Source organism: Coenobita brevimanus, chromosome 29 (assembly GCF_032717465.1).
Source record: "Coenobita brevimanus isolate Jiangsu-jjx chromosome 29, ASM3271746v2, whole genome shotgun sequence".
Lineage (NCBI taxonomy): Eukaryota > Metazoa > Arthropoda > Malacostraca > Decapoda > Coenobitidae > Coenobita > Coenobita brevimanus.
The window spans coordinates 36,581,581-36,608,737 of record NC_136982.1 but is presented as its reverse complement, the minus strand read 5'-3'; the positions used below and the strand labels follow the sequence as shown (position 1 = coordinate 36,608,737).

At 43.6% G+C, this 27,157-nt stretch overlaps 1 protein-coding gene across 1 annotated transcript in view; it reads right to left on the bottom strand.

The window, feature by feature from the left end:
• The window catches only part of cac (calcium voltage-gated channel subunit cacophony), a 2,326,612-nt gene that overhangs the window by 1,055,048 nt on the left and 1,244,407 nt on the right, over positions 1–27,157 (bottom strand). The window contains exon 29 of the mRNA XM_080268748.1: positions 12,429–12,572. Within this exon, the coding sequence (XP_080124874.1) occupies positions 12,429–12,572 (144 nt within the window). The remainder of the gene's footprint in view (positions 1–12,428; positions 12,573–27,157) is intronic.

The window sequence follows — 27,157 nt, the reverse complement described above, 5'->3', positions numbered from 1 at the left end:
ATATGTGGCGCTGTCCTTCTGCCTTGTAATCTATGCTGTCTGTGTGGTGTACAAGGGGCTGATGAACAGATGAGAGGAGGAAGACTTCACGGATGTGGTGCCATGCTATGGCGAGAATATTATTCGCCTTGTAAAAAACAACCTTGCTTTTCTGAAGCTTCCTACCCACCTTCACCATGTGCCAACGGTTATTCTTTACATTTCACAGACCAGTTTCCTGCAGGTGAGAAGGGGGCTTGTGTACCCGTTGTCCAAGTACAGGACATACCCACAATGAAGGTATTCCTCGATCATCGTCTTTACCACAGCCCCTGACAGTCCCAAGCGTCTATCTTCTGTGAAGTCCATCTGAACACCTGTGTACAGAACTATGTCCTGCACATATCCAGTCCTACAGTCGCACATCACGAAGATTTTGAAGCCAAACCTGTGTCTTTTGCTGGGGATATACTGTCTGAATGCGATATTACCTCTCCACAGCACGAGACTCTTGTCTATGACAAGGTCTCGGCATGGAGAGATGGAGGTATGAAATTTCTCTCACAGGTGACTGAAAACTAGACGTATCCTCCTCATCCTGTCCATGTTAGCATCAGCAGGCTCAAGCGTGTCAAAAAAACGTAGGCGGCTCAGGATGTATTGAAATCTATTCCTCCCCATCACCTTGCCAAAAAATGGTGTCGCCATTACTGGATCCACTGTCCAACAGGAAGGAAGCTGATTTTTTTTCAATATTCCCATCAAAAGCACGTGTGCCAGGAACACGAACATTTCACTCAGTGTCACGTCAGGTTCAAACAATCGGCTGTGTGGTGTCTGTGTCGTTCCCCCACACTCAAATGCTGCAAAGACGTTGGTAAGGGCAATATTTTCCAACACAAAGTCCACTGGGAAGTAGTTTCTAAAAAAGTCCAGCCTACTTGAGCAAAGGGTCAGTTCAGGAACAGTACAACCGGCCACATTCTTGTGGGTGAATAGGGTGAATGTGGTGGACAAAGTCACTCCTGTTCTCCCACTCCCATGTTGTTTCCTGCTCCTCATCATCATCATTGCCTCCGTCAACCTCGGGCAGTGGGAAAGTGTGGGGAATGGGGGAACAGTTTCAGGTGAGGTGCTGGGTGTGGGGAACGCGGGAAAACTTTGTTGAGAGGTGCTAGGCTGAGCTGGGTCACATGGGGGCGAGGGAGAGCATGGGCGAGATGACTCTCTCTCCCCCAACAATGGAATTTTTCCAAATCGGCCCCTCTTCCTCCTCATGTAGGGAAATCCCAGACTTCCCCAACCACCCATGAACAGCAGAACTACCTTCCTCCTCGCCTTCCTCCTCATCGTCATGACATGCAAGATGACGACGTGCAGGTGGCCTCCTTCCACGTGTTGCCCTAGCATACCCCACATACCTTGATTTTTGTGGTAAGGGAACTTCCTCATCAGGCTGGACATAATCTTTATCCTACACATCACTTTCCCCAGTGTAAGGGACCTTCAGGAGCTCCTGAATCTCCTCGTCTGAGAGACCGCGGCAAGATATTACTACACTGTATGATAGACACAAGCAGAGTGAGGCAGAGCGAGTGTGAGGAGGTAGCGCATGGGTGTATAGGCCTGAGCACCTGAAGCAATAAAGAGGAAGGGTTGCTCTACAAGCACACCAATTTTTGTGCATGTAGCTTGAAAAATGCGGCCACAATGAATTTTTGAAATTTAAGCTGTTTTAAAACGGCACTGGCACTGGCCGTGGAATTACATCAGACCATTTTAAAATGGCACTGGCACACGGTGGATTAACAATAACAAAAAATACTTATGAATAAACTGAATTTTTAACAAATTATGAGTTAAACTGAATTTTCAACAAATTACGAGTTACTAATAAATCTGCAGTAGAATCAAATTTTCCAATGAAAAACATACGTTTAAAAATTCTCTTTTGGGCCACTATGTATGAAAGTGCTAAGGCTGCAGTGCATGTGGACAGTGAACTGAGTGAATTTTTCAATTTGATGATTGGATTGAAATAAGGATGTGTCATGTCTCCATGGTTGTTCACTCTGTATATGGATAGGGTTATAAAGAGATACAAGGTAGGGCAGTGGATGAGAGAGGGCAGTGTTTGGAAACTCCCTGTACTGTTGTTTGCAGATGATACTGTGTTGTTAAGTGAAGATGAAGGGGAGCTGCAAGGCTTGGTGGATGAGTTTGGGATAGTGTGTAAGAAACGGAATCTAAAGGTGAATGTGGGGATAAGTAAAGTTATGGTCTTCAAGAGAAGTGAAGTCAATGAGTGTACAGTGAGGTTGGATGAGGAGGAAATGGAAAATGTGAGTGCGTTTATGTAATTGGGTAGTGTGATGAGTGAGTAAGGATGGATGTTTAGAGGGTAAAGTGCTTGAAAGGGTACAAAAAGGAAGAAAGGTTGCTGGTTCCTTTAAAGAAAGTGATAAGATCCCCTGGGGGTAGGGGGGTTTCAAGAATACTCCCCCAGTATCCCTGCTTGTCGTACGAGGCGACTAAAAGGGTTGGTGGTGGGTTAGTGCCCCACCCCGTAAAAAGAACTAACTAAAAAAGCAAATAAAGCGCCTCGGACCCGGACGGACCATACGTTGACGACTAAGGAACGGACAAAGGACATTCTGAGAGTAGGAACGTGGAATGTGAGAGGAGTGAATGATGAAGTGAAAGAGAGAGAGATTGTCCAGGTGCTTGAGGATGCAAAAGTGGATATATGTGGATTGACTGAAACTAAATGGAAAGGTGAAAGGATGAGAGAATGGGAATACGGTGTAGGTATATGCAAAGGGAGTCAGTGAGAATGAGAGGGCAAGAGAGGAGTATGTCTGATGATAAGCTAGAAGTGGAAGGAGAATATAAGAGAGTATGGTACAGTGGGTGCAAGGATTGTATGGGTGAGGATGAAAGTAGGTATACAAGCATGGGCGATTGTATGTGTGTATGCTCCAACAGAGGATCGAGTGGCAAGAGTGAAAGATGAGTTTTGGGCAGAGTAGAAGCATGTATGGACAAGTTTGAGAGGAGATAGAGAGTGCTGTTGATTGGAGACATGAATGGCAAAGTCGGGAATGTACGAGTGGATGGATTGGTTGGTCAGTTGGGTGTGCCAGCAGAAGTAGATGGGAATGGTAGTGCTTTGGTGTACATCTGTGCTGGTAAGGGGTTGGCTTTATACAACACCTACTTTCGTCATAAGATGATCCACCGGTATACATGGAGAGTAATGAGGAGGATGGATGGTGAACTTGTTGAACGAAAGGCAATGATAGACTACGTGTGTGTGGATGAGCGAATGAGAAGACAAGTGTTGGATGCAAGGGTGTGGAGAGGGTGGGGGAATGGAGTCTCGGACCATCACTTAGTGATGGCCAAGGTAGAGCTGCAAAGAAAGTGGTTGAGGAGGCGAAGGGGAAGACAGGAGGAAACAGCTCCTGTGAGAAGAGTGGAGAAATTGCAAGATAGTGAGAAGAGGACAGAGTATAAGAGCATAGTGGAAGAAAGATTGGGAAGGTATGAGCTAGAGCAGATGGAAGGGGTGGAAGACGGATGTAAGATATTCACGGAAGAGATAAGCGCAGCGTGTGAGGTGGTTTGTGGAGTGAGGAGGAGATGCAAGGGTGTGCAAGGGACAGCATGGTGGAATGATGAGGTGAAACGAGCTGTGGAACAAAAGAATAAGGCATATGGTGAATGGTTGGCGAGTAGAGGTAGGGGAGAAGATGAGAGAGAGAAGAGAGAGGTATATGTGAGCAGGAGAAGGGAGGTTAAGAGACTGGTGAAGGAGAGTAAGAAGAAAGTGGATGAAGAGTTTGGGAGGAATCTGAGTGTGAAATGGAGGGAGAGTAAGAAATTGTTTTGGAAGGAGGTAAAGAAAGTAAGGATGTGTGAAAGGGGAAATAGTAGGGAGTGAAAGATAGGAATAATAGATTGTTGGTAGAGAAGAGAGAGAAATTGAGGAGATGGAAGGAGCACTTTGAGGATTTGTTGAATGTAGAGAGTGAGAGCAGTGTGAGTATAAGTGGTTGGGGAATGGCTGGGAGAAGAAGAGATGAGAGGAGGGAGGAAGAGATCAGTAGGTCGGAAGTAGTGGAAGCGATGAAGAAGATTAAGCTGGGAAAGCGCCCAGGAATTGATGGAGTATGTGGTGAAATGCTTAGGTATGGGGGTGAGATTGTTGTGGAGTGGATATGGAAGTTGTGTAGATTGGCTTGGGAAGAGGGAAGGGTTCCAGAGGACTGGAAATCAGGTATAATTGTTCCTCTGTACAAAGGAAAAGGGGAGAGAGAAGTATGTGGTAACCATAGGGGTATTTGCCTTCTTAGTGTGACTGGTAAAATATATGGTAGAATACTCATTGATAGGGTTAGGCATATGACAGAGGAGCTAGTTGGAGAAGAACAAGGGGGATTTAGGAAGGGAAAAGGGTGTGTAGATCAGATATTTGTTCTAAGATGTTTAGTGGAGAAGTATCTAGAGAAGGGAAGGAAAGTGTACGCTGCCTTCATGGACTTGGAGAAAGCTATGACAGAATAGATAGGAAAGGTATGTGGAAGGTATTAAGAATATATGGAGTGGAGGGGAAATTGTTGAGTGCTGTGAAGAGTATGTACGAGGGAGCTAGGGCTACGGTGCGAGTGGTTGGTGAGCTGAGTGAGTTCTTTGATCTCAATGTGGGACTGAAACAGGGGTGTGTAATGTCTCCATGGCTGTTTAATATATATATGGATGGGGTCGTAAAGGAGGTACAAGGTAGGGCAGTGGATGTGGGGGTGGCCCTAACGAATGAGGGTGAGATTTGGAAGCTTCCGTGTTGCTGTTTGCTGATGATACAGTATTGTTGAGTGAAGATGAATGGGAGTTGCAAGGTTTGGTGAATGAATTTGGGACAGTGTGTAGGAGGAGGAAGCTGAAAGTTAATGTAAACAAAAGTAAAGTTATGGTGTTTGAGAGGAATGAAGTCACAGAGTGTGCAGTGAGGTTGGATGGTGAGGATATGGAGAATGTGAGTGCATTCAAGTACTTGGGTAGTGTGATGAGTAAGGATGGAACTTTGGGGGATGAAGTGCGTGAAAAGGGTACAGCAGGGAAGGAAGGTTGTAGGCATGCTGAAAGCAGTAATGAGAAATAGGGAAGTGAGTATGGAAGTTAAGAAGTCTCTGCATGATGGTATTGTGATCCCTACCCTGACGTATGGAAGCGAGGCGTGGACCTTGCAAGAGGGGAACAAGTCAAGAGTGAGAGCAGTGGAAATGAGTTACTTGAGAGGAGCATGTGGAGTGACATGGAGGGACAGGTTGACGAATGAAGAAGTGAAGGAACGTTGTGGGGTAGATGTGGATGTGGTTGAAAAGATTAGGAGAAATACACTGAGGTGGTTTGGACATGTGGAGAGGATGGAGAGTGAAAGACTGACTAAGAGGGTGTATGTGGGTGAGGTGGAGGGAGGGAGAGGGAGGGGTAGACCGAGGATGAGGTGGAGGGATGGAGTTGAGAGGTATATGAGGGAGGGGGGGATGAGTTGGGGGGAGGGGAGTCAAATGGTGGGTGACAGAGTGACTTGGAGGCGTTTTGTCTGCGGCCACCCTTTGCGGGATTAGGGCGTCGGGCTATAGATAGATAGATAGATAGATAAGAAACAGGGAAGTGAGCATGGAAGTGAAAAAGCTACTACATAACAGTATTGTGATACCAACTCTAATGTATGGAAGTGAAGCTTGGACCTTGTTGGAGGGAGAGAAGTCAAGAGTGAGAGCAGTGGAAATGAGTTATTTGAAAGAAGCATGTGGAGTTACATGGAGAGACAGATTGACAAATGAGGAAGTGAAGGAGTTATGGTGTGGATGTGGATGTGATAGGAAGCGTTAGGAGAAATACACTGAGGTGGTTTGACCACATGGAGAGGATGGGGAGAGAGAGACTGATGAGGAGAGTGTATGTGAGTGAGGTGGAGGGGGGGAGGGGGGGAGGCCAAGGATGAGATGGAGGGATGGACTGGAGAGGTATATGAGAGACGGGGGTGTGAGCAAGGAGCAAGGCAATGAAATGGTGGGGGACAGGGCAACATGGAGGCGATTTGTTTGATCACCTGTAGTGGGATTAAGGCGTCTGGCAATAGGCAGACAGATAGACTAATCTCCTATTAACCCTCCTGACACAAACAGTCAATCCGGTTACTATCATCCCAAACTCATATGTGACTAGTCTCTCTCTTTTCCTTAAAAAGAAAAAAATTAAAAAATGAACATAACAATGTTTACTGTTTCTTCAAATTCTAGTATCCTCTCACCTTCTGTATACCTCATACTAAATGCGCATCCTCTGTGCACACCTTCATATCCTTGTGCTGTGCACCCATATGGTCTCTAAAATCCCCTTCTAGAACTACAATCTCATCATTCCCCATTCCACCAACCAGAGGTAACAAATCATCCCTTAATCTTTTACTTCAAAATCCAAGCTAACCTGTAGAGTATATGCCAATATTATCATTATCTGGAGTTTTCCAAACAATATAACCCTTTCAATTACTCTCACTATGTAACACATCCATTTTGCTTCAACAAGCATGCTAACCCCACCATTTCAGTCCAAACTTCTCTTCCTAAATAACTTGTACAGTAACTACATCTCTTCATAACAGTCATCCTTGCTGATTCTCCTCTAAACAGTATCTGACTTCCTGTATGCAACAAGTGTCCACTCACCTCCTGCTCAAGGCCTCTACAACTCCCCCAATCTACCTGTCATACAGCGTACATTCGGAGATGCTACTCTGAACCCTTCAGGTGATTTAGTTCCTTCAGGCTTGCTACTTATATTATGTTTGGTTTTTGCCATATTTGGATAAATAATTTCCTATTCACCCCTGCAGTAGTTTTCAATTTCCATAAAAGTCTTCTGTATGGCACCCAATTGAACATTTTTGAGATTTATAAGATCCACAGGCCAAATAGATCTCCCTTCCTTCTAAAATTCTTTTAACAGCTGAGTTGTTCCAACAATTTTACCTTGTACACTGCGCCCAGACACTGTTGAGGTGGCTTTTGATAGTAATGAGCTGAAAATGAATAAATAAGAAAAAAAAAGAAAGAAAGAAAATAAATCTCCAACCATTCAAACAACAAACACTTGACCCCCCTGATACAACTGCAGTAGTTTCATTTTTTTTTTAAACACTAAATAACCTTGCTAAATTTCAACTGTCTAAATTTAAACTAGACTTCTTATGGAGAAAAGTACAGTAATCTGGATCTGGCAGATTATCAAGTCAGTCTGATTTTTGCTTCCCCCCCCCCACAACTTTTGAAGGAAATCAAGCAATCATCATCATCATCTAGTCCTGTGTTGTCCCATTAGGAGAGTGGTAGCCCAGGGCTAGGCAAGTTGTTCTTGACAATTAACCCTCACTCTTCTAGTGGCAATATGTGAGCAACAAACCCCAACCACCCCTTGGATATAAATCTACACAGGCTCAATCCAGCTGGAATGCCTTAATTACTAACTAAACCACCGGGCACCATGGTCTGGTTATATGGTTACCACCCAGCATAGTAAATGGTTTCCTGGTGCACAGCAAACCAATTGCCTTGTCACTCTATGAAGAGTCACCTGCAGATGGAAGAAGAAAGAAAGAAAGAAAGAAAGACAGAAGTGGAGGGAAGGAAAGAAGGAAGGAAGAGAGGAAAGGACAGTCACCTGAGAGCAACACTACATCGAGTGAGTGAATGGTGAGCGCCCCCACCTACAAAAAAAAAAAAAAAAAAAAAAAAAAAAAAAAAAAAAATTGAAACTACAGTAAGCTAAAATACTGCAGGATAAATAAGATAGCACTTACAGTACATGAGACAAAGAAATGATGCACTTGGGTAAATAATGGGTTGACACCCATCATCACTTGTTGTGACCTTTGAGATGAAGTGAGAGCAGTTTCCAAGCATGTGTGATTGAAAATAAATTCTTCTGTCTTTGTGCTCTTATTGTACTCTCAGGAGCTCAATTTAGTTTTTCATTTCACAAGTTTTCATGCCTTGCTCAATTTACATCAAAATAAAAAAGTAAATGGAGCTCCTGAGAGTACATTAAGAACACTAAGACAAAAGAATAAATGTTCAGACAATCACACATGCTTTGAAACTGCTCTTTCCACATCTCAATGCCATAGCATGTGATAAATGTCAACCCACAATTCAGCCAGGTGCACGATTTCTGTGTCTTATGTAACTTCTTTGCCTCAGGAAGTGCTATCTTATTAATCCTGCAGTATTTCATTGTACTGTTATCTCACTATAATCTTGCTTTTCTCTGCCAAGCTATATTTCATAAGCTTCTTCCCAACTCTGTTCTCCCATTTTTGTTTTTTCTTCTCTGTTAATGGTTTCTGTTATTCAAGTGGTTATCTACCACCTCTAGGGTTCATACTGACCATACCTGTATTATGGTTGTGAAAAGTCCATCCAAACATCCAACCACCTCAAAAAATGCACTGTCTACAGAACCATGTACTCCTGTAGTGCAGCCGAGTAAGACTAGATGTCATTGTGAGGATTTCAAAATGGCGGCCTACAAATGAAGATCACCTTGTGTGGCATATATCCACCACTCAAGTCCACCAAGTTTAAACTAAATCACTAACACTGATGATATGCAGTGATTATATGTGCAAAACAGAATTTGATGAAATTTCATCACACAATACTTGAGAAACTACTGTAATGTGTTATCTAAGCTCCTTACATATGCAAACTCTGTGTAAGCATGCCCCTTCAACCCCCTGTAATAAGAAAAAGAGTTATCAGACCTCTAGCCTAACTGTCACTTTGATAATAATAACCATACATGACTCTACCTTGCCTACTGATGTGGTTTCTATGGATGTGCCATACTATACAGAAGTACAGCACACCTCACTGCACCACATCTCACTACATCATACCTCAATATCCCATACCTCACTACATCATATCTCATTGCACCACACCTCATGCAACATTTCAGTAAACACCTCACTACATCATGCCTCAATATACCATAGCCCATTATACAAAACCTTACCACACCACATCCATGTATACAACAGATTATTACATTAAACCTCACCACAAAACAACTGACTACATTAAGTCTCATTACACAACACCTTACCACACTTCACTGTGCAACACCTCACGAAAATACACTTCAACACACCCCAGTTAATTATATCAGCAAAAGGATTAAATTAACAAATACTAAGGTGGCAGTCACCTAGCCCACAACAACTAGTGGGGTGATGGGGTGGGGAGGGGATCTATCTGATGTGTTAAGGCTGGGGCTTTTCCCCCAACTCTTTAGCAACAGTACTATGAAGCAGCCAGAACTCCTCAGTGTCACTGGTGCAATTTATAATTACTTTAGTATAGCTTTCCCTCACTGATTTCAAATGTCTTGGAGTTTTCCATCAATATTAATCTCTATATGCAATTACAGTGAACAGGTCATATTTGGATCCAAAGGGAAAAAAAAAAAAAAAAATGTGGACACCACCTCTAAGTGGTGGGTCATATGTAGGTCAAACAAGGAAAGAGTCAAAGCATGGAAAAGTTTTTCAAGTAAACTGTATTATGTGGTAATATGTGGCTATCTTGTTCTGTCTGGGATTCATTTAGGAAGACAATATATCAGACGTGAGAGTTAATAAAGTCTAGTTTAAATTACTTCCAAAGAAAAATGCTACAGTCCTCCTGAAAATTACTGTTTTTCTGGTACAGAAATATATTTGCCTGTGGTGCATTGTATATACATTTGCAACATAAAATCTTGCAACTCACTGCCATTACTAACATCAGCATCAGCATACTTTGTGATGGTTGTAAGGCCAACAGTAATTTTATGCATATGATCTCAATTAATTATACTGTCCCAGACCTGTGCCACTATCCAGCACCATACTTCAGTATTTTTTAGCTCACTCAAAGAACACTCAGCAACTCATCCAAAGACAATTGTTGCACTCACTTCAGTTACATTAGCTCTTCTGCAAGTATACACACCTGTTCTACTTCCCTGGTATAATTCCAGTCAACCATGGTTTCTGGTATATTTCCAGTTCATTCCACTCCCTCCACCATATTTTATCAACTCAGCACATAGTGTACAATACCAGATATCTTTCCACTCTTCAACCTCTTCACTTTATTCACTTTCCCAGTTTCACATTCTCCAGCAACACAATCCTTCTCTGTGCAACACCAAATTGATCTGCTTTTTTTTTTTTTTTTTTTTTTTTTTTTTTTTTTTTTAACCAACATCATGTCCCCTTTTGTTGATGAGGGCTAAGGCATTGCCCCTGAGTAGAGGACTTAGGTTTTGGAATGTATAACACTTTATAACCAGATGCCCCTTCCTGATGTCTACCCCTGGGTGGACTTGAACCTCCGACCCTTTGGTCAGAGTGCTCTAACACACCGAGACACAACTGCTACAACTAGCTAGGTGGCCAGAGAACACTACCTCTCTTGGCACGGCAGTTTACCCGGGTGTGGCGCGAACTCATGACTCTTCGGCCCAGAGTCAGGCGCTCTACCATTAAGCGGCACTGATCCCACTCATTTTTACACTTTTTTTTTCCACACTCATTCCTACATTTGCACAATTCTTTCCAGAATAGTTTCCTTTTTGTGAGTATGAGGTATGTTCAATAAGAAACTGAGCTTTTTAAAGAGCACACCACTAGCCAGCGTGGCATAACGTAACGTGATCATGATGGGAGAGCTGTGAAGCGGCGACTTTGGGCTATAGTCTAACATTAACTATATCACGCTACAACACCTAGTCATCAAATTACATGTGCTTGAGTGAACGTGTGTTTAGTGCACATGGTGATCTGTTGCAAGCTGAACAACGGAGAATCATTAAGTGCAATGTGTTTGCGTGAAATTCTGTTGCAAATTGAGAAAAGCTTGTATAAACTTTTTCAATGGTAGATGTGGCTTATAGTGAGGATTGCCTGAGCTGCACGGAATGTCACAAGTGGTTCTGGCGGTTCTAATTGGGAAGAACATCCACTGAAGATGATCCCAAATCTGGATGGCCTTCTACATCAAGATGACGATCACACTGAGAAAGTAGGTAATATGATCCATGAAAATCGTCACCTGACTGTCTGTGAAGTTTCTGAAGAAGTAGACATCTGTAAAAATTCATGCCACAAGATTTCAACCAAAAAACTGAAGATGTGTTTCCAGAAAATTTGTGCCACATCAGCTAACAGATGAGCAAAATGAGAACTGTGTCACAGTCAGTCTGGAGCTGTCTGACTGCTGATGAAAACTGTCTGTGAAGTTTCTGAAGAAGTTGGAATCTCTAAAAGTTCATGTCACATGATTTTAACAAAAAAAATGAAAATGCATTGTGTTGCTGGAAAATCTGTGTTGTGTCTGCTAATAGATGAGCAAGACGAGAACCGTGTCACAGTCAGTCTGGAGCTGTTTGATTGTTTGAATGCTGATGAAAACTTTCTGAAAAATGTCACAAAAGACAATGAAATGTGGGTGTATCACTATGCTGTCAAACAAAAAGGTAGCCATCCCAGTGAGTTGGAAAACTGTCACCGCGACCAAAAAAAAAGCGCGTCAGAGTCACTAAAATGTGATGATGTTGATCATCCTTTTTGGCCGGAAGGATGTGATTCATCATGAGTTTGTACCAGGTGGCCAGAGAGTCAATAAAGAGTTTTACTTGGATGTCCTGAAGCATTTGAGGGGGGCAATAAGAGGCCTGAGGTATGGAGAAACAATACCTGGATGTTGCACCATGACAATGCACCTGCTCACATGTTGCTCCTTATTGGAGACTTTTTGGCGAAGCACAAGATGACTGTCATCCCCCAGCTGTCCTGCTCTCTAAATTTGGTCCCTGCAGACTTTTTTTTTGTTCCAGAGTTGAAAGTCACCCTGAATGGTCACTGATTTCAGATGATAGAAGAGAAAAAAATTCAAGTGCACTAAACACATGTTCACTCAAGTGGGTGTAGCTTGATGACTGAGTGACAAGGTGTGATGTGGCTAGTGTCAGACTAAAGCTCAAAGTCGCTACTACAGAGCAATTCCATTGCAATTATGCTACACCAACTAATTAGTGCACTATTTAAAAAGCTTGGTGTCTTTTTCGACAGATCTCATACTTTACAGAAACTTTCCTTCCTAAATAATAATATACTTTATTTCTTTAAATAAAAAAAAAACTGGGGGAGAGAGAGATGAAGTGTGAAATGGAATGACAGAGTGGCAAGATATATGAATATGAGTGGTATGAGAAAGACAGAGCACAGGATAGGACAACTTAAAGACAATTTGTACTGGGCAAACCCCTCCAGGATTAAACTTTCTGGTTCTAGATAAATTAGAGAGAGAGAGAGAGAGAGAGAGAGAGAAACTTACTGTGGCCATCCTTCCCCAGTCTGGACAGCGAACAGTGTTAACATGGCATACATCACGTTGTCGTAGTGAAAATTTTGCTGTTTCCACTCTCTTTTCTTCACCTCTGGCGGTCGCTCATACAGATCAAACACAAAATATTCACCCCTGTGGATAATCCAACATATCAGTGATTTATACATTCTGAGTAGGTAAGTATTGTAGAGTGGTTCAATTAACTAAAAAGCATGGTAACTGAAAAGGATTAAGATACATCCCTGATATGAGCATGGTTAACCAAATATTGCTTATGTCATGCTCTAAAAATTATTTATACTACATAACCTTCTAAACTGTCAACCTAAAACTGCACAGCAGGTCTTTAAAAATATATCCTTCAGTTAATAATGTTCCCTACAGAAAGCTGTTTTAAATAATGGGCATAAATAAAAGATGCACTGCACTGGGGCTCCGGTGGGTAGAGACATGGGATTACTGCAGGCTAATGTGGTCAAGGTTTCAACTTCATAAAGACACATTTCATTCCAAATAATCTGGATATTTATATCAAACTACTACAGTACATGATATTTACAGAAATTTTAAGTGCTTAGACCCTCAGTGGGTATAATAATACATATACACATTAGTCTCATTTTAACTGCTAATAAGTTTTTTGTAGTCAACAACATTTTACTTTCCTTCATCACTTGACAGTAATGGCATCCACAGCTTGTAAGCCATTTACAGCCACCAACTACCACTACAGGGTTGAGGAGAACATCTTACTACTCACTAGATGAAGGAGGGGGTTAGTAAAAACTACAATATGTAAAAGGTTACATGAAACCCCTCCAAAGAGTTTGTAATAAAGACAGTTTTAAGTAACATTCCTTTCCAAGAAAGGCTTTGAAGCCTCTCAGACTGGTTGCCAGCCACCAAACTGAGGACAACCATCGTAAACACCACAAGTGTGCCAGCTAGCTTTATCCAGCCATATTCAAATGTCCATTGTCTTACTTGTTTTTTTAACTGCTTGCTGTCTACTAAACCAATCTACTTTTTCCTTTAAGTTTCTCCTTTAGGAAGAACTGACAGGTTTCAAAATAAAATCTTCTACAGTATATGCTGGGAAGGACTGTACATATAGGCTATTTTGACAGGGAAGTGTAGTAGTAGTAATTGTTCCTTAGGCAGTCTGGCAAAACAGCCTCAAGTCCCTAAGGAAGGCCAAGACCAAGCTTTCCCACAGAGCTTTCGAGGAGTGTATGTTGTGAAGAGAGAAACCTGTTTTGTACACAGGAAAAATCATCCAATATATTACTAATATGCTGGGAATTGAACCCAGGACTCTCAGGTGAGGGCCAGGCAGCATACCACTACACCTCGACCAGCTAAAAGTTATCTCACATTGTCACTATCTTGTAACCAATGTCCCTCCACCCCCAACTGTGGGCCTGAAGAGGATGAGATAATGCCCTAGCACTCGGGCAACCAGATGCTTTTAATCTATCCCAAGCACTTACAGCAAGTTAGAATGAAGAGAGAAACCTGTTTTGTACACAGGAAAAATCTATCTATCTATCTATCTATTGCCAGATGCCTCAATCCTATTCAGGGTGGCCACAAACAAATCGCCTCCACGTCGCCCTGTCCCCCGCCATTTCACTGCCACGCTCCCAACTCACCCCCCCCTCTCTCATATACCTCTCCACCCCATCCCTCCATTTCATCCTCGGCCTCCCCCTCCCTCTTCCCCCCTCCACCTCACTCACATACACTCTCTTCGTCAGTCGTTCACCCTCCATCCTCTCCACATGGCCAAACAGGAAAAATCATCCAATATATTTCCAATATGCTGGGAATCGAACCCGGGACTCTCAGGTGAGAGCCAGGCAGCATACCACTACACCACGACCAGGTAAAAGTTATCTCACATTGTCACTATCTTGTAACCAATGTCCTTCCACCCCTAACTGTAGGCCTGAAGAGGATGAGATAATCCCCTGGGACTCGGGCAAAGTAGATGCTTTTAATCTAACCCAAGCACTTATGGCAAGTTTGAATGAAGAGAGAAACCTGTTTTGTACGCAGGAAAAATCATCCAATATGTTACCAATATGCCGGGAATCAAATCATCCAATATATTACCAATATGCAGGGAATCGAACCCGGGACTCCCAGGTGAGAGCCAGGCAGCATACTGTTATACCACGACCAGGTAAAAGTTATCTCACATTGTCACTATCTTGTAACCAATGTCCATCCACCCCCAACTGTGGGCTTGAAGAGGATGAGACATTGGTGTGTGTCTCAGTGAAGTTAGAAGCCCAAGAAGGGCTTGCATAGTTCATCACTGAATGTAAGAACTGTTTGTATACTGTGGTGGTGGTTTCTTTGTTGTGTCCGAATTTTGTATCGGCAAGTGACCTTAGGGCGCTGAGTCTTGGTGTTCTATCTATCTATCTATTGCCAGACGCCTCATTCCCGTTTGGGGTGGCCACAAACAAATCGCCTCCAAGTCACCCTGTCCCCCGCCATTCCACTGCCCTGCTCCCAACTCACACCCCCCTCTCTCATATACCTCTCCACCCCATCCCTCCATCTCATCCTCGGCCTCCCCCTCCCTCTTCCCCCCTCCACCTCACTCGCATACACTCTCTTCGTCAGTCTTTCACCCTCCATCCTCTCCACATGGCCAAACCACCTCAGTGTGTTCCTCATAACGCTTCCTATCACATCCACATCCACACCACAACGCTCCTTTATATCCTCATTTGTCAGCCTGTCTCTCCACGTGACTCCACAGGCTCCTCTTAAATAACTCATTTCCACTGCCCTCACTCTTGACTTCCAACAATGTCCAAGCTTCACTTCCGTACGTTAGAGTTGGTATCACAATACTGTCATGTAGTAACTTTTTCACTTCCATGCTCACTTCCCTGTTTCTTATCACTGCTTTCAAAGAACCAGCAACCTTTCTTCCCTGCTGTACCCCTTCAAGCACTTCACCCTCCAAACCTCCATCCTTACTCATCACACTACCCATGTACTTAAACGTACTCACATTTTCCAATTCCTCACCATCCAACCTCGCTGTACATTCACTAACTTCACCTCTCTCAAAGACCATCCCTTTACACTTCCCTACATTCACCTTTAGATTCCGTTTCTTACACACTCTCTCAAACTCGTCCACCAAACCTTGCAGCTCCCCTTCGTCTTCACTCAACAACACAGTATCATCTGCAAACAACAGTACAGGGAGTTTCCAAACACTATCCTCTCTCACCAGGGCACTCCAACATCCACTACCCTACCTTGAACCTCTTTTATTACCCCATCCATGTACAGATTGAACAACCATGGAGACATGACACATCCCTGTTTCAAACCAACTTTCAAAGAGAAAAATTCACTTAGTTCACCATCCACACGCACTGCAGCCTTCGCACCATCGTACATACTCTTCACAGCATTCAACAACTTCCCATCTACTCCATATATTCTTAACACTTTCCACAATCCTTGTCTATCCACCCTGTCATATGCTTTCTCCAAATCCATGAAAGCCGCATACAACTTCTTGCCCTTCTCTAGAAACTTTTCCACTAAAGATCTAAGAATGAATATCTGATCTACACAACCTCTTCCCTTCCTAAAGCCTCCCTGTTCTTCTCCAACTAATTTCTCTGTTCTTTCTCTAACTCTGTCAATAAGTATCCTACCATACATTTTTCCTATTACACTAAGAAGACAAATGCCCCTATGATTACCACACACTTCTTTTTCCCCTTTTCCTTTGTACAAGGGAATAATTATACCTGACTTCCAATCCTCCAGGACTCTACCTTCCTCCCAGGCCAATATGCACATCTTCCACATCCATTCTACTACTATCTCTCCCCCGTGCTTCAGCATTTCACCACACACTCCATCAATTCCTGGGGCTTTCCCCGATTTAACTTTCTTCATTGCTTCCACAACTTCTATCCTACTGATTTCTTCCTGTCTTCTCACCTCTCTCCTTCTCCCAGCCATTCCCCAGCCACTTATACTCGCATTACTTCCATCCTCTACGTTCAACAATTCCTTAAAGTGCTCTCTCCATCTGTTCACTTTTTCTCCCTTCTCCACTAGTAATCTACCATTTTTATCTTTCACTCCCCTGCTAACTTCACTTCCACCCTGTCTTACTCTTTTCACTTCTCTCCAGAACATTTTCTTACAGTCCCTCCACTTTACACTCAAATTCCTTCCAAATTCCTCATCCACTCTCTTCTTACTCTCTCTTACTAATCTTTTCACCTCTCTCTTTCTTTCCACATATAACTCTCTCTTCTGCCTCTCAACTTCTTCCACACCCCTATTTCTCATCCATTCATTGTATGCTTTCTTCTTTTGTGCCACAGCCTGTTTCACCTCTTCAGTCCACCACGCTGTTCCTTGCACCCCCCTCCGTCTTCTCTTCCTTCCACACACCACATCACATACTGCACATATTTCTTCTGTAAATATCTTACACACACCTTCCATGTCTCCCATCTGCTCCAATTCATATTTGCCCAATCGTTCCTCCACTTCTCTCTTATACTCTGCCTTTTTCTCATCCTCTTGTAACCTTTCCACTCTCCTCACAAATACTCCTTCCTCTCGTCTTTCCCTTCTTCTATTCCTCCATCTTACTTGCATTCTAATTCTGGCCACCACAAAGTAGTGGTCAGAAAGTCCACTCCCTCAACCTCTATACACTCTTGCATCCTTTACACATCTTCGCATCCTTTCATCCACACACACATAATCAATCATTGCCTTCCTTTCATTCAGTTCACCACCCACCCTTCTCATCACTCGCCATGTATACCTGTGGATCATTTTATGCCTGAAGAGGGTATTGGCTATCACCAACCCCCTCCCAGCACAAATGTCCACTAACGCACTCCCATTCTCATCTATATCAGCAGGCACACCCCACTCACCAACTATTCCATGCACCTTCACATTCCCAACTTTACCATTTATATCACCAATCAAAAACACTCATTCCTTCCAAACTTTTCCATGCACACTTCCACATCTGTCCAGAACTCTTCTCTCACTCTTCATCATGAATGTTTGTATACTGTGGTGGTGGTTTCTTTGTTGTGTCCGAATTTTGTATCGGCAAGTGACCTTAGGGCGCTGAGTCTTGGTGTTAATTTATTTTTAATGCATGTGATGTGTTGTTTAAATGACACTGATGTAGTGTATGTTACACCAAGGACTGTGTGTGTGTGTGTGTGTGTGTGTGTGTGTGTGTGTGTGTGTGTGTGTGTGTGTGTGTGTGTGTGTGTGTGTGTGTGTGTGTGTGTGGTAGGGGAGTGTTGTTTATGGTAAGATATGGAATGTGACCACATTCATGTTATCCAACTTTTGAGAAGGGTCAATGGAGATTTGGCTGGGGCTATTGTGAGTCTGTTTGTGGTGAACCATTCATGTAGTGTGTTGAAGTAAGGTTGGAGGATGTGTGCAGCTGTGTTTGCATTTGGATGTGTACAGTAGTGCACCAACTTTCGCTACAGCAGGATTCGCGGAATCCACTTTCGCGGCATGCACCAAATATTCCCTAACTTCCACTTTTGCTTGAAAAAAATCGATTTTCGCGCACAAATTTTGGGTTTGGGACAATATTTTGAACTTTGAATTTCCTGCACCGCCCGCCCGCAACCCACCGCCATCTTGAATGACGTCATGTCAACACTCTGTCCACCCATTCCCGCCATTGTGTACGAGCGTGCTAGCTCCATTGTGTTGGATTCTCACGGTTCAATGGCCTCTACAATACCTGGTAGTGTGGGGAAAGGGCCTGGTGGTGTGGGGGGAGAGCCTGGTGGTGTGGGGGGAGGGCCGGGAGGCAGTGGTGGTGATAAAAAGTGGCCGGGACATTCAAAGTCGGGAGGAAAGGCCAAGGCTAAAAGAGAGTATCGTGTTGGAGTGAAGAAACGGCAGTATAATAATGAAATTAAAAGGAAGAGTTGAGCACATGGACAAGGGCGCAAAAAACAGTGAGAGAGAGTGGTAGCGAGGCAGCAAGAGGTGGCGCCAATATGTCTGGCGTGGCTAAATAAGCCCACCACGCGCCTCGGATACTTACCCCCAACATCCATTAAACACCTCAACCTGGTCTCTGTGGTATGTTTCTCCTCATATAATGTGTACTGTACAGTTTTTATTGTTTGTATCTCACAATGCAATGTACAATAGTGATTTGATGTACTGTATTGCAAGTGAAAATGAAAATCTGATGTTACTTTAGGATAACCGGGAACCAATTAGCCTTTTTGCCATAAAGACAATGCCCCAACTTTCGCTAATTCCACTTTCGCGCATTATTTTTGGACCCAATTAGGTGCGAAAATTGGTGCCCCACTGTACATGCAAATGTTATGTCACCTGCACAGGAGGCTATGTGTATTGTAGTGTGTGGGATGTGGGTATGTCATGCATGTATAAGTTAAAGAGTGTAACTGACAAAACAGATCCTTGAGGGATGCCGTTTTTGATGTTTCTGATATTTAATGACTGAGCGGCAAAAGTTACATGTACACATCTGCCTGCTAAATAGTCTGCCAACCATCTTTTTGTGTTATTGTGCATGTTTGTCTTTAATATTTTGTGAGCTTGTGGTTGGCAATGGTATAAAAAGCTTTGCTAAAGTCTAGCATGACTAGAAGTGGTCTGTGTAGTGGCCCAGCTAAATTGATGCCATCAAAAAATCTTAGTGTAAGGTCTGTAAGAAGAGTGTTTGTGGAGTGTAGCGGCCTTTAAGTACCATGTTGTGATGGGGCTAGGGGATGTGAGGTGTTACTAATTACAGGGAAGTGTAGATAGATATGGAGGTGTGGGTGTGCTAGTTGATGTGAAATGGGTAGATTGTGTCATGAATGTAATGAGAGTAAATAAAAGGATTATAACAGTGAAAATATTACTTGGTTAACTCATGATTTCAGTTATATCAGATAATGCTCCACAGGGTGGCTTGGATGATGAAGAAAAAGATAGATTTGGGGATCTCTTAAAACATGTGGTTGGTGGTACAAGGGATGATGAAATTCTCACTGAGTGGGGATTTAAATTGTCTTTTGGGTGAAGCTGCTCAGGAATACAAAGGAGTTCATGGAGGATGCATATATGGTACAAAGAATGCGAAAGGGGACAGCATACTCGAATCTGGGGAAGCAATGAACATGACTGTCTGTACCAAACATTTTAAGAAAAGACTAAGCAAGCAGATTACATATGAGTCTGGGGGTAATCATAGCCAGACTGACTATTTCCTGATCAGGAGGGCTGATAGAAGGTTGATGAAGCAGGTTAAAATTATGCACAGTGAAGAATGTGTGCTGCAACACAAATTACTGTACTGATATGCAACATGGTGTTGAATGAGTGGATGATGAAGAAGAGGACTTATGCACCCAGGAGGAAAATATGGAAGCTGATAAACCAAGCAGTAAGCGATGCCTTCTATAATGAGATGAATAGAGTAGTGGATGAACTGGGAGCTGTTGACTGAAGTGTTAACGAGCAGTACAGAACTCTCAAGAACAATCTCTTGAGAGTTACTGACTCAGTGTGAGGACAGACAAGGGGCCCTCCAAGATATAAGGTAACAATGTGATGGGATGAGGGTGTATAGGCCACCGTTAAGGAGAAAAGAAGCCTTTTCCAGGAATGGAAAAGAGTGGTAACAGAGAGGAATACTTGCCTGCCAAGTGTAGAGCTAAAAAGGAGGTATACAGGGCAAACTCTGAGCACTGAAAGGAAGAATAATGAATTTAAGGTGGCAAATCAGATGAAGAGGGAAAACAGATATCACAAGTGTGTAAGGTATGGTGAAGGAAAGGTAGTGGTGGGCAATGAGGACTTTAAGGACACTTGGAGAGAGCACTATGACTGGCAAGGGGGGGGGGGGGAGTTCTGAATTGACTCCTGAAATGCTGAAGGCCTCAGGAGATACAGAAGAGGGTTTAGTTACAGATTTGATAAATACGATTATATATGAGTGTGTCGTCCAGATAACTGGCTGAAAGGTGTGATTGTAAATGTGTATATGAGGAAGGATGCTGTTCTGAAAAGAGGAAGCTATAGAGGCATAAAACTTTTAGATCAGATAATGAAGGTAATGGAGAGAGTCCTAGAAGGGATGATTAGGGAAAGGGTCAATATCGATGAGATGCAGTTTGGGTTTATGCCAGGTAAAAGGACCAATGATGCCATATTCAATGTCTGACAAATTCAAGAAAAATATACAAGAAGGAAAAGGAAGCTGTATTTGGTTTTTGTTGATTTGAAAAGGGCCTTCGACAGAGTCCCTAGGGAGGTGGTGAAGTGGGCAATGAGAAAGCTTGGGATAGAGAAGTTGCTAGTTAGAGTGGTTATGGCTAAGTATGTGGGTGCTCACACCCAAGTAAGAGTGAATGGAAATCTTATGACAAAGTATGTGGGTACTCACACCCAAGTAAGAGTGAATGGAAATCTAAGTGATGAGTTTTCCATGAATGATGACATGCACCAGGGTCAGTCTCAAGCCCTTTATTATTCATTATGGTCCTTGAGGCTCTCTCATGTGACTTCAGAAACGGACTCCTGCGGGAGATGTCGTATGCAGCTGACTTAGTGTTGACTGTAGAGAATGAAAGGGAGGAAGAACAATGATTTAGGAAATGGACAAACAGAATGGGGCACATAAGGTTGAGAGTAATTGCAGGTAAAACAAAAGTGATGATATCTAGGGCTGGTGGGAATAATGTCAAAGTGGAAAGTGTGACCATTCACGGTTTCCCACCAAGATGTGTGAAGAAACATCATCTCCTGCTGTGTTTGTAAAAAGTGGGTGCATATAGGATGTAGTGGTATTACAGGCAGGCTGCAAAATATTGCTGACTTTGTGTGTGTGGTGTGTCAGGGAGAGAATGTAGTGATTGTAAGATGTGAAAGGACTGATCCTGCTGGAGAGTCTCTTGAGTGTGTGGTGGAGTTCTATTATTTGGGAGACATGCTGCGTGTGGGAGGAGGGGCTGGAGGTAGCTTTGCAGCTAAGGTAAAGAGTGGTTGGAGGAAGTTCAGTGGGCTGTTGCCTCTCCTACCACTGAGAGGGCTCTCCCTCCATGCTAAGAGCTCTTTGTATGTGGCATGTGTTAGGAGTGTAATGTTGTATGGTAGTGAGACCTAGGCAGTAAAGATACAGGATATTCACAGTCTCAAACATATAGAAATGCCTATCATTAAATGGGTGTGTAGTGTATTCTTCAATGTGGGGGCCTGGAGGACTAGGACAGCAATTGAAGAGTTGAGAGGAAGGATGGGACTTAAATGTATTGGTGTTGTGATGAGGAGGGATAGACTGAAATAGTCTGGGAATGCTGAGAGGATGGAGGATGATAATTGCATGCAGAAGGTGAGACGTGTTAAAGTCTAGGGGTAGTGCTGTGAGAGTCAGACCAAAACCAACCTAGGATGAGGTCACAGAGTGTGACCTCAGGGATAAGGGACTGAATAGGGAGGTTACCAGAGATTGTGCAGCATGATGAGCCACCATTGGGTGACCAAGGCTGGTGCATGTAGGCAAGCTGATGCCTTCACAAATGATAGGATACAATTTGCTGGCCTGAAGAGTGTAATGTCTTAAAGCTATGTACCCTAAGCAGGGCCTTGATTAGACTCCCAGACCTTTAAGGTCTGAGATGTTAAAACAATGTGAAGTTGCTCTGGAGGTGGTGTATTCAAGTCCACTCCAGCTGTATACTACCAGCATACTGTGCTGCTAATTTTAAACATATTCATTCCATATCTATCCATCATTCAATCTTTTCTAGTCCCATCAGGTTTGTAGGGACACAGGGTTGCTCTGTATTGACATTCAAGTCAATGTTGATCAGGATTGCTTACCTGAATGCCATTATGTGAGCAATGAACCCCAAAAGCCCACTAGATGCAAACCTTAATAAGCCCCATCCAGTCAGAGTGCTTTATCAAGGCTTTGGTCATCCAGTAAAACCCTGCTTTACTGAACCCTAATATATCAGACTTCTGATTTATCAAACACCTCTGAGTCCACTGAGAATTTTTCAGCTGTACTAAACTTTTTTTCCAGCTGTACTGAACCAGGACTGACAAATGAGATGTATCAGGAGCTCTTCCAAACTGCTGGCTACAAGTGGGTTGACTCACAATACAGTTGCCAAGGTTGTGGTTTCTCCTACCCAACTGGGCTAGGATGGAGATCTGCTGGCACGAATAAATGATGAGTCGGGCTATTTGGGGGCTGGTGGGTTAGTGCCCCACCCCGTAAAGAGAACTAACTAAAAAAGCGAACAAAGCGCCTCGGACCCGGACGGACCATACGTTGACGACTAAGGAACGGACAAAGGACATTCTTAGGGTGGGAATGTGGAATGTGAGAGGAGTGAATGATGAAGTGAAAGAGAGAGAGATTGTTCAGGTGCCTGAGGGTGCAAAAGTGGATATATGTGGACTGACTGAAACTAAATGGAAAGGTGAAAGGGTGAGAGAATGAGAATATGGTTTAGGTATATGTGCGGGAGTCAGTGAGAATGAGAGGGCAAGAGAGGAAGTATGTCTGATGATAAGCAAGAAGTGGAAGGAGAATATAAGAGAGTATGGAACAGTGGGTGCAAGGATTGTATGGGTGAGGATGAAAGTAGGTATACAAGCATAGGCGATTGTATGTGTGTATGCTCCAACAGAGGATCGAGTGGCAAGAGTGAAAGATGAGTTTTGGGCGAGAGTAGAAGCATGTATGGACAAGTTTGAGAGGAGCGAGAGAGTGCTGTTGATTGGAGACATGAATGGCAAAGTTGGGAATGTACGAGTGGATGGAGTGGTTGGTCAGTGGGGTGTGCCAGCTGAAGTAGATGGGAATGGTAGTGTATTGGTGGACATCTGTGCTTGTAAGGGGTTGGCAATAGCCAACACCTACTTTCGTCATAAGATGATCCACCGGTATATATGGAGAGTGATGAGGAGGATGGATGATGAACTTGTTGAACGAAAGGCAATGATAGACTACGTGTGTGTGGATAAGCGAATGAGAAGACAAGTGTTAGATGCAAGAGTGTGGAGAGGGTGGGGGAATGGAGTCTCGGACCATCACTTAGTGATGGCCAAGGTAAAGATGCAAAGAAAGTGGTTGAGGAGGCGAAGGGGAAGACAGGAGGAAGCAGCTCCTGTGAGAAGAGTGGAGAAATTGCAAGATAGTGAGAAAATGACAGAGTATAAGAGCATAGTGGAAGAAAGATTGGGAAGGTATGAGCTAGAGCAGATGGAAGGGGTGGAAGACGTATGTAAGATATTCACGGAAGAGATAGGCGCAGCGTGTGAGGCGGTTTGTGGAGTGAGGAGGAGATGCAAGGGTGTGCAAGGGACAGCATGGTGGAATGATGAGGTGAAACAAGCTGTGGAACAAAAGAAGAAGGCATATGGTGAATGGTTGGTGAGTAGAGGTAGGGGAGAAGATGAGAGAGAGAAGAGAGAGATATATGTGAGCAGGAGAAGGGAGGTTAAGAGACTGGTGAAGGAGAGTAAGAAAAAAGTGGATGAAGAGTTTGGGAGGAATCTGAGTGTGAAATGGAGGGAGAGTAAGAAATTGTTTTGGAAGGAGGTAAAGAAAGTAAGGCAGTGTGAAAGGGGAAATAATAGGGGAGTGAAAGATAGGAATAATAGATTGTTGGTGGAGAAGAGAAATTGAGGAGATGGAAGGAGCACTTTGAGGATTTGTTGAATGTAGAGAGTGAGAGCAGTGTGAGTATAAGCGGTTGGGGAATGGCTGGGAGAAGAAGAGATGAGAGGAGGGAGGAAGAGATCAGTAGGGCGGAAGTAGTGGAAGCGATGAAGAAGATTAAGCTGGGAAAGGCCCCAGGAATTGATGGAGTGTGTGGTGAAATGCTTAGGTATGGGGGTGAGATTGTTGTGGAGTGGATATGGAAGTTGTGTAGATTGGCTTGGGAAGAGGGAAGGGTTCCAGAGGACTGGAAATCAGGTATAATTGTTCCTCTGTACAAAGGAAAAAGGGAGAGAGAAGTATGTGGTAACCATAGGGGTATTTGCTTACTTAGTGTGACTTGTAAAATATATTGTAGAATACTCATTGATAGGGTTAGGCATATGACAGAGGAGCTAGTTGGAGAAGAACAAGGGGGATTTAGGAAGGGAAAAGGGTGTGTAGATCAGATATTTGTTCTAAGATGTTTAGTGGAGAAGTATCTAGAGAAGGGAAGGAAAGTGTATGCTGCCTTCATGGACTTGGAGAAAGCTTATGACAGAATAGATAGGCAAGGTATGTGGAAGGTATTAAGAATATATGAAGTGGAGGGGAAATTGTTGAGTGCTGTGAAGAGTATGTACCAGGGAGCTAGGGCTACGGTGCGAGTGGATGGTGAGCTGAGTGAGTTCTTTGATCTCAATGTGGGACTGAAACAGGGTTGTGTGATGTCTCCATGGCTGTTTAATATATATATGGATGGGGTTGTAAAGGAGGTGCAAGGTAGGGCAGTGGATGTGGGGCTGGCCCTAATGAATGAGGGTGAAATTTGGAAGCTTCCGGTGTTGCTGTTTGCTGATGATACAGTATTGTTGAGTGAAGATGAATGGGAGTTGCAAGGTTTGGTGAATGAATTTGGGACAGTGTGTAGGAGGAGGAAGCTGAAAGTTAATGTAAACAAAAGTAAAGTTATGGTGTTTGAGAGGAATGAAGTCACAGAGTGTGCAGTGAGGTTGGATGGTTTGGATATGGAGAATGTGGATGCATTCAAGTACTTGGGTAGTGTGATGAGTAAGGATGGAAGTTTGGGAGACGAAGTACGTGAAAGGGTACAGCAGGGAAGGAAGGTTGTTGGTACACTGAAAGCAGTGATGAGAAATAGGGAGGTGAGTATGGAAGTTAAGAAGTCACTGCATGATATTATTGTGATCCCTACCCTGACGTATGGAAGCGAGGCGTGGACCTTGCAAGAGGGGAACAAGTCAAGAGTGAGAGCAGTGGAAATGAGTTACTTGAGAGGAGCATGTGGAGTGACATGGAGGGACAGGTTGACGAATGAAGAAGTGAAGGAACATTGTGGGGTAGATGTGGATGTGGTTGAGAAGATTAGGAGAAATACACTGAGGTGGTTTGGACATGTGGAGAGAATGGAGAATGAAAGACTGACTAGGAGGGTGTATGCAGGTGAGGTGGAGGGAGGGAGAGGGAGGGGTAGACCGAGGATGAGGTGGAGGGATGGAGTTGAGAGGTATATGAGGGAGGGGGGGGTGAGTTGGGGGGAGGGTAGTCAAATGGTGGGTGACGGAGTGACTTGGAGGCGTTTTGTCTGCGGCCACCCTTTGTGGGATTAGGGCGTCGGGCTATAGATAGATAGATAGATTCTGCTAGGACTGGGTAGAGTCTGTGGACATGCTGTGTGACACATGATCAGTCTCAACCTAGCCATGTCTTCTGCTGTGTTCAATGTCGCATTTGCATTTCGCTTCTCTAAACTTTGCCAAGTGTTTTCCATTGTGCAGAATGGCTTCTAGCATGCAAACTCCAATCACCTCTTCTTCTGGGAAAGCAAAGAAGAGGAATCTTTCCATTGCTGAGAAGCTTGAGGTGACCAAGGCTGAAGAGAATGGGTCAAACTGGGCCAAACTCATGCGCAAGTATGACCTTACGAAGGAGGCCCTTCACAACACCCAAAAGGCAAAAGATAAAACAAGGGAAGCCATGAAGAAATGGATGGTGAGAAGGGGAAGGATGTGTTCAGGATTAGCAAGCTGCCCAACAAGAAGCTAGATGAAACTGTGTGTAAGTGGTACATACAGGGAGAGCTGATAGAATCCCTGTTTGAGGCCTGAACAGCCAGCACACAGTACAGAGGCTTGCTGCACACCTTGGAATTGAAGATTTCATGAGCAGGTATGGCTGTATTTGGAGGTTCAGGAGGCACCATGGCATTATTAACAGGGCCATAACTGGAGTGCTGCTCAGTTCTGATGCTGATGCTGTGGAGTCATTTGTTCAGCATCTTCAGAATCTGATGAAGGAGAAGGGCCTGTGTGAGTTCGAAATTTACAGTGTTGATGAAACAGTGCTCTTCTGGCATGATCTTCCTCAAAACACCCAGGCTTACAAAGATATTGGCAGCAATCTGGGGCATAAAACAAAGAAGAAGCAGCTCTCCATTCTGGCCTGTGCCAAGGCTGAAGGCTCTCACTGCCTACAGCCAGTCACAGCAGGCAAGAGAAAGCAACCCAGATCACTCAAGGACATTATGGCCATGCTTCCTGTGAAGTACCATGAGAAACAATCTGCCTGGTTTACCCAGGATATCATTAATGACTGGTTCCACCACAGTTCTGACCTTTCCATGAGGCAGCACCATAAAAGGAATGACATCAGTCCTGATGAAATGAAGGCAGTGTTGCTGTTGGAAAATGTCCCAACCCATCCTTCCACCAACAAAACAAACTGTGCAGCATTGATGGACAAGTCAGGGTCTTGTTCTTGCCACCCAACACCACTGCCATGATCCAGCCTAAGGACCAGGGGCCACAGACAGTGCTAAAAGGCACTACAGACACCTGTACCTACAACTGTGTCTTATTGCAACTGAGGATGGGAAGGACCTGGAGGACTATGAGGACACCAAAGGCAAGAAGACCCTGCAGAATTTTAAGAATTGCACTGTCAAGGATGCCATCTTCAACTGGGCAGAGGT